The 13,165-nt window shown below is 43.2% G+C and overlaps 1 protein-coding gene across 1 annotated transcript in view; it reads right to left on the reverse strand.

Moving 5' to 3' along the window:
* p3h1 (prolyl 3-hydroxylase 1) overlaps nt 1-7,821 on the reverse strand; it is a 60,571-nt gene extending 52,750 nt beyond the window's left edge. Inside the window, exon 1 of the mRNA XM_069919116.1 lies at nt 7,312-7,821. Within this exon, the coding sequence (XP_069775217.1) occupies nt 7,312-7,734 (423 nt within the window). The 5' untranslated portion in view covers nt 7,735-7,821. The remainder of the gene's footprint in view (nt 1-7,311) is intronic.
* Nucleotides 7,822-13,165: the final 5,344 nt, after the last annotated feature.

The following is a 13,165-nucleotide window of genomic DNA, read 5'->3' on the forward strand; positions in this document are numbered from 1 at the left end:
ATTTTGGGTAAGGAGAGAGAAGAGTAGGCTCAAGGAAGGGTACATAGGTTCAGGGGACCTGGTTCAGATTAATGAGGCAGCCAGTTCCGTTCTGACGAAAGGTCTTGAACCTGAACCATTAATATTTTTCTCTCCACAGATACTGCCTGATGTGCTAAGCATTCCCCACCTTTTCTGTTAATATTTCATATTTACACCATCTACACTTTACTAAAAGTTTCCTTTCATGATTACAAAAGACTGACAGTAAATCTCGGGTGAAGTTAGATGAAATTTGTAGGGCTTGAGAAGAGTTTTAAAAGTGAGGAAGGTAGGGAGAAATCGGAATTGTTCGGAGGAAGGGAGTGCTCAGTGAGAAGATCAAGATGTCAGGTTAATTCTTCCATGCCACCAACAGAGAAAAATTCTGTAAACAAAGATTAATTCCAAAAACAGATAGCTAAGATTTATGTTGAACAGGTTTAGACAGGAACCCAGTCAATGACAGAAATAGAAGCCAGACTGATTACAGTGTAGGGTACAACAACTTAAAATCTTGTGTAGTCAGCTCTTGAGAAAAGGTTCTTGTTAGTACCAGCCCAAAGCATCCTGCTGTTATATGTCCTAACCCATCTCCATTATCAACTCTACGACTGAAGTCAATGACATTGGTTCGTGGGTCAAAGGTAAGCAGGTGGTTAGCATTTAAGTGTTTTTACCAAGGGCTGTAAATGGATGGATATGAATGTCCAAAAAGACTATTCTAATTTCGGACTCAGAAGGCTCACACACGAGACCATGTACGTTTTATAGTCTCAATGCAATGGGGGCACGATAGACAATAAATCATTCCTCTCATGGACAACCAACCAAATACAGTTCTTCTCAGACCTGGACTTCTCAAAACTAGCTCAGACTGTTTTTCCAGAAAGCAAAAATTTTGTAGCAAGAATTTTCAACAATGCTTTAATCATTATCTCTGGAGAGAAAAAGATGAATGGTTCAGGTCCAAGACCTTTCGTCAGAACAGAACTGGCTTCCTCATTCATCTGAACCAGACCCTCTAAATCTAAAAACCCCTCCATGACCTTTTCTCCTCTTCACCCAAAATATCTGTCTGTCCACTCTCCTGGCTCAAATTATAGACTCAGTACAAACTGGGGATGGTACACTTGACCTTGTGTTCCATGTGACATCAATATCTAGTCCAATACAATGAACCTCCATGATGTTGTGATGTCCTGCAGCTCTATAACCCTTTGACATGGCTGCATGCCTCCAGGATGCACTCTGGTCTCCCATTGATAACGCTATGACCAGATCTGGAGTTCTCTCTCTTATCCTCTCCATCTCTAGTCTTTATATTTCCTTTACAGTGCTCCTGACACACCAAATCTAGCCAAGTATTTGATCCCTTCTGGCTTTGGTCATTCCTGTTGGAGTTTTCCTTGCATCCGTCCTTTCTGCACTGTTCGCGTTATCCTTCAGTTCTGGTGGTGGAGCAGGAAGAACTGGAAGGAATTCCCTGGTCCATTATTTCATTTTGCACATGGACAGGATGAATTAGCATGAATTAAAGAGGCAGATGGCAGCAAGCATACTTCCTCCCAGCCTGGACTGGTTCTGGAAATGGAGCAGTTCGACGTGGCTGGGGAGCAAACCCAGGTGAACGGCCACGTAGGAGGTTGATTGAGCCCCACTCAAGTGATTTCACCACAGTGTCTAAGGTGCTTTTCCAATGGGGTAATGAGAGTGGGAAGGGAAGGATGAGAATCACTGCACTAGACCCAAATGGTTACTGAAATATTTTGCTTGAGAAAAATTGTCAATGGCCCATTTCCCTAGGAGTTATGAAACCGTGCACATAACAAGTCAATGAGGGATGATTACAAGAGTGGTTTTCAAACTTTTTTCTTTCCATCCACATCTCACCTTAAGCAATCCCTTACTAATCACAGAGCACTGATGGCATAGGGGAAGTGGTATGTGAGCGGAAAGAAAAAGGTTTAGAATCATTGGGTTAGCCTATGAAGTGAAATTGAATTATCTGGGACTGTTCTTGCTGGAATTTAGAAGAATGAGAGGGAATCTTATAGAAACATATAAAATTATGTGATGAGGGAGACCTCAGGAATCGGTACAGGTACACAAACCTTTATCCAGACATCTAAAATCCGGAAAGCTCCAAAATCCGGCATCTGGGGAGAGAGACGGCAGTGCGAATTGGGTGAGCGAGAGACTGGCAGCGCAAGTCGGGCAGGTGAGAGACCGATATCGGCAGTGCAAGTCAGGCAGGTGAGGGGAAGAGACCAGCAGTGCGAGTCGGGCAAGTGTTGGGGGGGGGGTGGAGAAGGCAGCGTGACTGGAAGGGGGTGAGGGTGGATACGGCAGCACAATTCGGGTGGTCTTAAATCTGGATTTCCGAAATCCAGAAAAATCCGAAATTCTGAACACACTATCGCCCAAGGGTTCCGGATAAAGTATTGTGTACCTGTAATAGATTTAGGACAGAGATGAGGAGGAATCTGCTGCCCATTGAAAGAGTGGAGGTGACCTCAGTAAATATATTTAAGACAAGGTTGGATAGATTTTTACAAAGTATGGGAATTAAGGGAAAATGCAGGTCGGTGGAAATGAGCCGATCACCAGAACAGCCATGATCTCATTGAGTGGCGGAGCAGGCTCGATGGGCCGGATGGTCGACTCCTGCTCCTATTTCTTATGCTCTTACGTTCTTGACATCTTTCCATGAGATCTTAAATCAATACCATGGCTCTCAGATAGATAATTAAATATCTCACGGTCAACTTTGAATAAGTTCTCCCTGACAGATCAAGGGGAGTGGCATACAAGAGCATGAGTCATTCAATCAATCGTCTAAAGGAGAATCTCGAGACTGGAGTTATGGGTAGCTGTATGGGCATGGCCCATTGCCATATCAAAATGAGTATAGTTGCCCTTCCAAAGCTGACAACATTGCATTCCTGGGTACAAAGTTAAAAGGGAAAAATCTGCAGGCACCGTGTTTCTCATATAATACACTCAGCAGGTCACACAACATATAAAGGAATTAAAATGTCGAACACATGTACTATCAAACCGAAGCTACCCGCAAACTGGGAACCAGAGACCGACTTCTCCAGTTTCCTTAAACCTTCTCCTGATCCTTTCTCTTTGTCTCTTTTTCTCCAGCTGCTTAGAGAAGTGGTTAGCGAAACGCTATTAGAGCGCCAGCAACCTGGGTTTGAATCCAATGCTATCTGTAAAGAGTTTGCATGTTCTCCCCATGTCTGTATGGATTTCCCCCAGGAGCTCCAGATTCTTCCACCCTTCAAAATTGATAAAGGTTAATCGTGGTATTTGGGCAACACAGGCTCTTGGGCCAGAAGGGTCTGTTTCCATATTTTAAGCCAAATTTAAATAAAGCTTGAAATTTTTAATTCTGAGATCAATCTACCCTCCCCCTATCACATCAGCTTTTTACTTTTCTACCCTGTACTCCTCCTCCTGCCCCTCATCCCTCCTTTCCTCCCCTTCCACCAGCTTTATTCAGGCACTTTCCTGCTTTTTACTCATAACTTGATGAAGGCCTGAGGCCTGAAGCGTTGTCCGCCCCTTTACTTCTTATAGATACTGTGTGTCATTACATATTAATTTTAGATATATTAAATTTAGACCTGCAGCACGGTAACAGGCCTTTCCACCCCATGAGCCCATGCTGCACAAATACACAAGCGTGGAAGGATGAGAGGTGACTTAATCGAGGTTTACACAATTCTGAGAGGCATAGACAGGGTGGATGGCCAGCACCTGTTTCCCAGGGCAGGACAAGTAAACATCAGAGGACATGCGTAGAAAGTGAAAGGAGGAAGGTTTAGGGGAGACGTCAGGGGTAGGTTTGTTTACACCAAGTTCTGTGAGCTTGGCATGCATTGCCAGAGGTGGTGGTGGAAGCTGGAACATGAGGGGCTTTTAAGAGACAGGCAGGTGGATGGAAGAAAAATAAAGGGTTATGAGGTAAGAAGGGTTTCATTTTTTTAAAGTAGGAATATATAGGTTGGCAGAGAAGTGTGGGAAGTGAGAGATGAGACAGCTGAGGCATAACCGATCATCTTTGAATCCTCTTTGGCTGCAGGGGAGGTGCCGGAGGATTGGAGAATGGCAAATATGGTCCCCTTGTTTAAAAAAGGATATAGGGAGAATTCTGAGAATTATAAACCGGTGAGTCTAACGTCTGTGGTCACCATCACCCCAGGTCATCTCGGCAGCTTCTCCCTCTCCGCCTGGGGTTGATCTTCCCATCCTCTGGTGCCCTCCTCCAGGCCTCCGCTTCTTCGGGGTCTGTAGTCCCTCGCGGCTGCCGCCGATTAATAGGCACTGACATTTTGGCCGCAGACTCGTGGTTGCGGGATTTCAACTAAAACCACCATTGGCTCCCTCAATGGGTCGTTCAAAGCCTGTGTGGAGCCAACAGCAGTCAACTGGGCAGCTGGATCCCATGAGAGAGCTGCATCTCCGCTCCCTCACCAGCGGCAGCCCTGCTGCTCCAGTGGCTCCAGCAGTGCCCCCATCATGTAGATGTGGTCTACATGGATTTTAGCAAGGCATTTGTCAAGGTCCCCCATGAGAGACATCCTGAAAGCCATGAAGCACGGGATCAGTGGAACTTTGGCTATGTGGATAAAAAAAACTGGCTTGCAGGTAAGAAAGCAGAGAGTAATAGTGGGAGGTTGAAGGTCAGTGAAAAGTGAGCACCACAGGGATCTGTTCTGGGACTCCTGATATTTGTGATTTTTACAAATGACCTGGATGAAGAGGCGGAAGGATGGGTCAGTAAGATGACATGAAGGTTGGAGGAGTTGTGGATGGAGCTGAAGGTTATCGAAGGTTACAAGAGGATATAGACAGAATGCAGAGTTGGGCAGAAAGGTAGCAGATGGAGTTCAATCCAAATAAGACAAAACAGAAGGCTGAGTACAGGGTTAATGGTCGGTTACTTAAGAGTGTGGATGAACAGAGGGGCCTTGGGGTTCAAATCCATAGATCTCTCAAGGTGGCCCCACAGGTTGATAGGATAGTTAAGAAAGCCTATGGGATGCTGGGATTCATTAATCGGGGGACTGAGTTCCAGAGTCGAGAGATTGTGTTGCAACTCTACAAATCTCTGGTGAGACCACACTTAGTGTATTGTGTTCAGTTCTGGTCACCTCGTTATAGGAAGGATGTGAAAGCCATGGAGAGGGTGCTGAGGAAATTTACCATGATGTTGCCTGGATTGGAAAATAAGTCTTATGAGACAAAGGTTATCAGAACTGGGACTTTTCTCTTTGGAACATTGAAAGATGAGAGGAGACTTGATAGAGGTCTACAAGATTATGAGAGGCATAGATAGGGTGGACAGCCAGCACCTGTTTCCTTGGCCAGGATTAGCAAATACCAGAGGATGTGTGTACAAAGGTGAAGCGAGAGAAGTAGAAGATTAGGGGAGACGTCAGGGGTAAGTGTTTTATGCAGAGAGTTGTGGGTTCCTGGAATGTCTTGCCGGGGATGGTGGTGGAGGCTGAAACATTGGGGACATTTAAGAGACTCTTAGACAGGCACATGGATGGAAGAAAAATAGAGAGTTAGGGGGTAGAGTGGGTTTAGTACTTTTTTTATGGTATGACACAACATCAAGGGACAAAGGGCCTGTACTGTTCTGCAGTGTTCTATGTTCTATAGTACAGCACTGAGGGCAGAAAGGCCGGTCCTTTGCTGTATTATTCTATGTTCTAACCCACCTCCCCATCCCCCCATAACCTCTGTACATTTTGCATGGCAGGAGGTAACCGGACGGAGCAGCAGGGAGGAAACCCACGCAGACCCAGGGAGAACATACGAATTCCTTGCACGTAGCACTAACTGCTACACTGACCATGACCTGCTGAATTTCTCCAGCACTTTTGTGCATTGCACATTTCTGAGGCCTCGACCCTTCTCTCCAGTGCCCTGGATGGACTACTTTACTGACAGAGATTATCTGATCATTTCCTTCCTGCATGTTCGGTGCTATTAGATGTCTGGTCTTCCTAAACAACAAAGGTTGCTACATTTCTGAATGACCTCCCTGCCCATTCGGGATTGTAAAAGGCATGACACAAACACGAGTTCACCTTGTTAATATATGATAATCGGAAAGACAGTGCTAATCTTGGAAGAAAAGTTGAGGGAGAAAATTATTGTAAAATTATAAAACATTATGAGAAGAAAAAATGTAGTGCCATCAAAAATTTGTTGTTTAATTCAGGTCACAACAATCAATGTCCCGACCATTTACAAAAAGTTTCTGTGATAAATCACGATTAACAAAGAGGGCTGTTCCTGCAAGAGGGATAAGGAGATTTATTTCATTTGATTTTTAGACATGGAAGCCTAAATATCTAAATTGTGATTTTAAACTCTGCTTGCTGCAGCCTGTACAGTGTAGGTTGCCAGCAGCAGGAGAGAGAAAGAGAGAGTGAGTGTTTGAGCTGACACCCGATTCCTACGTGGCACTCAGGAGGCTGGGGGCTAGACCGGGGAAGTGTGAGGCCCAGCTCCAGCTCTTCTTGTAAGGATAATTAGGCAGTGAGAACCCAAGACACAGTAAAACTGGCTAAGCACATTGGTGGAGGAATGCAGCCGTTCCCTTTGAGTTGAAGAAAATTTTAGTGAACTGGGTCTTTGTGTCTGCAAGGACCCAGACCTACCAGCTGATGTTCGAGTCTGAAACGTGAACTGTGTGCAACATGGCAGAAATCAGTGTTCAACATTCCACAGGGTGGGGGTGGGGGGGCTTGGAATGAAAGTGAGGAGCGAGAAGTGCTCGAAACTAGTATTGGATACTAATTATGTTAAAGTATTTACTGCTACTGAATGGGGCTAAAACTACTACGAGATTTTGTTTTCTCTGTAGCCTTTCTGGTGCTCGAAAGGTGAGTTGATTAATTCCTGACTTTCTCCATTTCTACCCACTTTGGACACCGTGGACATCTGCTGAAGATAAAGCATCTGGGTAGTTCAGAAAAGACACTCCACCCTAACCAGAATGAGCACAGGTAGTTACAGTGTTTTACTTAATGTGGACAAAGGAAAATAAATGAGGCATATCAGAATTGCACAGATACAATTACTGTGAGATTTTATAAATAAAATCTACTCTTATCTTAAGCTGTTAATCAGGAATACTAACTTGCAGGAGTTTAGAAACAAAGAATGCTTTTGCTAATTACAACCAAACATGGAACTAAGGTTTGGAACAGTGATGAGTTTTTGCCCATCTGAAGGTGGACGATTGATGGTGATTAATGTTACCTTGAAGTAGGCCACTTGCAAGTAGTTATAGGGGGATCTCTTCTGGAATTCGAGCTGCAGCTCCTCGGAGATCTGATAGATGGAGTAGGGCCCCAGTTTCTTCTCCTCGCACTTCTTCAGGCAGTCCGCCCTCCTCAGCACTGTGTCAAAGAAGTTTATGTCGAAGAAGAAGTTTTTGCTGCAGTTGGAGATGCTGAACATCACCTTCTCGCTGCACTCCAGACGGCAATGGACTTTGGCCTGGCGGAGGGCCACCTTGCTTTGCAGCGCCCGCTCCATGTTGAGGATCACCCCTTGCCAGTCGTTGCGGTAATAGGCCTCCACCGCCGTGCTGAACAGCTGGTCGTATGGCTCCAGCAAGGGCCTGTCCGCCCTGCTCCCTCCGGATGAGATCAGAACAAGAAGGATCAGCCAGAGAGTCATGTTAGCTGGGAGGAGAGAGCAAGAGAAAGAAGACACCCCTGCCTTGTGAAGAGTTAGTTGGGATGAAATTTGAACTGGAGAGAGTGCTTCCTCTCTGAGGGAGGAGCTGAGCCTGTCATTTCCCTGTTGCCCGTTAACAGACAGCAGGCCAGCGAATGAAGCTCAGGACCCTAAACGTGGAACGATACCTTGTAACTGGGTGTCAAATCCTGAAACACACGCAGCCAGAAGTGCAGGATTAACAAGCAGCAATGATTTCGGGGAAAATCAAAAAGTTTTGGGGGCAGTTCTTCCCCTGCCTTGAGTCTTTGTGTTCAGCACACTTCTTTCCATTTTCAAGATCCTCTTAAAATTCCACCTCTCTGTATGTTGCTCATGGTCTGATTCCCTTTGTCGACGCCCTGCTCATTTCAGGGCAGCGAAAGTAAGTGTAAAGGCTCTCGTTTTGAAAGCCTTTTCCTAAAAGAAAATTCTTTTGCTGTCCTGACTTCACAGAGCGCTCACTCACTTAGTAACCCGGTACTTGTCTCCTCAGCTGTTCAGGAAAAGAAAGCAAGGTAGATGTTCTGCACAAAGGATGAATTTGGACACTTATATCCTCTGATCCCCTGCATAAAGGATGTGAAGGGGTGTTTCACTCTTTTTCTCCCTCATATATACACACACAAACACACACATATCACATACAGTTTGCATAAATCCTTTTCACACTAAGAGGATTAAGAAGAGCTTTAAGTTAAATATCTAACCAGTTTTCTTTTTGAAGTTTAGTTTACAGGGCTTATGGTTGCCTTCAATGTGCAGTGGAGGAGGGGTGTGTAACCCTTTCATTACCAGTCTCAACCACCAAGATTTTAATTTGTGCCTCATACTGTGTGGTTCAGATCACCAACACATCAGGAGTGCCTATGTGAATGGATGCGAAAGAAAAACCAGATAATGCAGGAGAAAGAAATACAAAGAAAGAATGAGTCGACTGGGTCTTCGTTCATGGGAGCGTAGAAGGTTGAGGGGGGATTTGATAGAGGTGTATAAATTTATGAGGGGGATTGATAGAGTAGATGTGAATTGGCTCTTCCCTTTGAGGGTAGGAGAGATTGGAACGAGGAGTCATAAGTTAAGGGTTAGGGGGCAAAACTTTAGAAGTAACATGAGAGGAAGCTTCTTCACTCAGAGAGTGGTGGCTGAGTGGAATGACCTTCTGGAAGAGGTGATTGCAGTAGGGTCAATTTTGTCATTTAGGAGGAGGTTGGATGAGTGCATGGATGTGAGGGGATTGGAGGGTCTTGGACAGGGAGCAAATCGGTGGGTCTAGTGGAGTTCACTTCAATCGGTGCGGACTAGAAGGGCCAAGATGGTCTGTTTCGGTACTGTAATTGTTATATGGTTATCAAAGTTAGGGGGGGGGGGGGTGAGTGGCCATGCAAAGGACATAGGCAGATGTACTTTGATTGAGTTCTCCATGAAGAGTATAAAATCGACGGTTAAAATCTCAAAAACAAAGATCTTTTCACCAAAAATGGATAAAACAAGTACCAAGAGATTGTGATGATATATCACGAGCCGACTGCAGGGGGCGATCTCTGTACCTGCAGGAAAATCACCAGAGGACAGACCACACCTGGCCAGCTGTCAATCAGCCGACCTGAATAGACCTAACTCCACCTAGCCGGATGTCAATCAATCGCCCGGGATATAATCCTGAGCCGGCCCCCCCCCTCGAGCCAGTCACTCAGAGCCACCAGTACAGCTACCACTGTAGCAGAGGCTTTTAACTGAACAACGCCTGTTGTACAGTCCTTCTCAAGTTTTATGTCTACTTCCTGCTACAGCTGTGCATCACAGAGACCAAGGCAGCAGGAACCAAAAACTAAGGAAGTTTCCACTCAGCCAGGAACAGCAAGTGAAAGGCCAAAAAGGAGCGGCAGAAAAATGACCTCAGGACTGGCGGATCCCGGGGGAGTCGGGACAATCCTGGAGAAAATTAAAAATCTGTCCAACTGCTTTGCAGGCATCAAAACTGCAATGAGAGGCATGTTAGGTAGGATAAGAGTTTAAGACATTGTTGAAGATTTAATGCAACAAATGACCCAAGTGGAAATTGACTTGGCGAAAACACAAGAAAAGTTAAAAGCTATGGAAGAAGGTGCAAAGAAATGGGATTCAGACAGACAAGGTCTGCTCGACAAGGTCAACCACATGGAGAATTTCAGCAGGTGTAAACAATGTCCCCAATGACTGGGTTGAAAGAAAGGATCAAATGGAGAGACCCGACGAACTTCTTTGAAATATGGATCCCGCAAATGCTGGGAGGAAATAAGTTCCAAAAAAAATTATAGATATAAATGGCTCACCAGACAAACTGACCCAGAAGAGCCAGTGATCAATGACCACGGCTCATCCTGATAAGACTTTTGAGTTGCTGGGAACAGGAGACAACTGTGGTTTAAATACTCTAAACCAAACAATGGTCCACCTGAGATTGACCATGAAAAAGTGCTAATCTTTCAAGATTTCAGTCCTACTTTGATTAAACAAAGAAAGGAGTTTGATGATGTAAAAAGACAACTGCATTTAAAAATTTGAAATATACCATGATAGAGTATTGAGAGGTGATTTGGGATGATTGTTAGAGCAGGTTGCACACAAACATTTTAATTTTGCAGTGCTATTTTGCAAAAGGCAACAAAGTAGCAACATACAGCAGCAGCTTGTCTGGCAGAGCATGTGATTTTTGCAGGGAGGAGGCAGAACAGCTTTGCTCTCAGAGAGGGAGGGAGTGAGAGAGAGGAGAGACAGAAATTTCAGTTCCAGAGGGACAAGCTGGCAAACTTTGGAAGACTGCCTGGTCAAAGGAGAAGATTAGCTGTCTGAAAGGAACCCTGTGATGACCTGAAAGAAAGAGGTTATCATCTGAAGAACAGGCAAGTTTCGTCAGCAAGACTGATTAAAAAGGAATCAGGTCCGGATATCCTGGAACAAAAGGAATCTCTCTCTGAAAACCAATGAGAACCCTTCTGAGTGGTAACCATTTGCCTGGTGCACTTTATTAACACTCACTTCTGTGCACAGTACAAGAATTGCCTGCAACCAGTGAGATTGGACTATGACTATGAACCAAATAACTTTTCTACACTTATATACACATTACACAAACATGAGCTTAGAATTAGAGGAGGCTTAAGTAGGTTAAGTAAGTTGATAGTAATAAGTTAAAGTTTGATTCTATTTTCATGTGCAAAGATAATTAAAAGCAACTTTTGTTTAAGTAACCCTTTGTCGTGGTGCATATCTATTGCTGCTGGGTTTTGGGGTCCTCTGGACTCCGTAGCAATACCCAACGACTCTGAGGGCCAAAGTAGCAGAAGATAATGTGATTTTTTTCAAAACTAAGAATGAGGTGGAAGATTTTTTTATGAAGATTATGAAGAGAATAAGGTTGCCAAGTAAGAAGACTGAGAAAAATGTTTTTGATGGGACTAAGTAAATGTTGTATTTTTGAAATATCTTGTATATATTGTCAAAAAGGAAATATTATCGAAATGATCCCAGGGTGCTCAACAAAAAGAGCAAAAACTTGGTAAATGTAGAAGAAGGAGGGGGCATCACGTAATGTCGTGAGGGACACCACAGACCCTGCAAACTCCCAAGAGATTTACTAAAAAAAGTTAAAGTTACAAAAATTATTTTAAAGTTATTTTAAAGTGCTTACGAGAAAGAAAAAAATGTCACCAAAGAAAGAAAACCCTGTAAAGACCACACCAAAGGAACATTGAGAAGAGAGAACTTGGGCCTACCTCTTCATCAAAGCAGGCCACTGAAGTTGGATCTGGATCCACTGGTGAGGGCCCTTCTGAAGGGCCATTCTCTGGAGTCTTCTCTGCAGTTCCCCACAAAGATGGCGCCACTGCTAAGTCCAAAGCCTTGATTCACATGCGCGTGCATTGTTGAAGGCAAAAAAATCACAAATTTTAAAGGACCACTTCAGAGCAAGAGGGAGACACATCTAATGTGAACGAAGATTTAGATGAATCTGGCAGTGCAGAAAAAGGAACAAGGTTAGGAGAAACAAGATTTAAAGGCAAGAAAAAGACAATAAGAGAATGGATAAAATTGAAACTAAAATTAAGACTCTGGAAAGCAATTTAAAGCTTTTAACTGTAGAATTAAAGCAAGTTGGAACTGATATGACTGTATTTATCAATAATCTCACCAAGAGTTGATACACTGGAAGAAAAAATCCAAGGTGTGCGTGAAGAGATACAACGTGTTGAAGACAGGACAAATATTAATGAAGACTGTGACTGCTTTGGTTTCTATGAATGAAAAATTGCTTGAGAAGATTGACATCCTGGAAAATTACAGTAGAAGAAATAATCTTAAAATTGTGGGGATATCTGAAGGTAAAGAAGGTTAAGTGATACGTTTTTTTCAAGAATGGATACCTAAAATGTTTGGAGAAGATTTTGATCAAGAGAGCACATAGAGCTCTAAGACAAAAACCGGGTCCTAACAGAGATCTTGTTCTATCTTGATCAGATTTTTGAATTGCCAAGATAGGGAGACGGTACTTGGTTTGGTGATGAGCATAGCTAAAGAATATGGACCTTTGATTTATGAGGGGGATAAGATTTTTTAAAATCCAGATTTGAGTCAGGCTCTTTTGAAGTGAAGAAGAGTTTAACCCAGTTAAGAAAGCTTTAAATGATAAAAGGTAATAGATTTGTTCTTTGTTATCCAGCTACTTTGAAAATATTTTTGCCAGATCAAAAGAATGTGTTTTTTTACAAATCATGACCAGGCTGAAGATTATGTGAAGGATCTGTCTGGAACCCAATTAATAAGGGTTGATGATCCGAAATGAGCTACTGATGTACAGATGGGTGTATTCCCTCTTTCTTTTTATTTTCTTTTTTTATTGATGGATGAAAAGAACTGTATTGCGAAGTATTGTTGTTATACAGGAAAGTGTTTTCTCCCTCGGGGTCGGGGGATGTGTCTGTTGATTTCTGATGACTATGTGTGTTTTCATGGCTTCACCATGACCTATAAAATGGAGGGTGGTGATGTTAGCATTTTTAGCATTTGGGTGGGGGGGAGTTTACTTTATTTTTTTCTTCATTTTTTATAATACTCTTTTATAATGTTTATTTTGAATAATTTTGATGTTTTTGGATTGCAGATGTTGAGGACCAAGGTATTGCATGGGAGTTCTTCCTGGATAGGAGTGTTTGATAGAAATGTTTTTTAATGTATGAGTAAAGCAGTTAAGATTTTGAGTTTTAATATTAATGGGATCAACAGCCCCATAAAAAGAAAGAAGATTTTTATCTTATATTAAGAAATAAAGAGTGGATATTGCCTTTTTACAAGAGCTTCTTAACTAAAAATGAACATTTAAAATTGAAAAGGGATTGGGCAGGTCAGGCAG

This window comes from Narcine bancroftii, chromosome 2, assembly GCF_036971445.1.
Source record: "Narcine bancroftii isolate sNarBan1 chromosome 2, sNarBan1.hap1, whole genome shotgun sequence".
Taxonomy (NCBI): Eukaryota; Metazoa; Chordata; class Chondrichthyes; order Torpediniformes; family Narcinidae; genus Narcine; species Narcine bancroftii.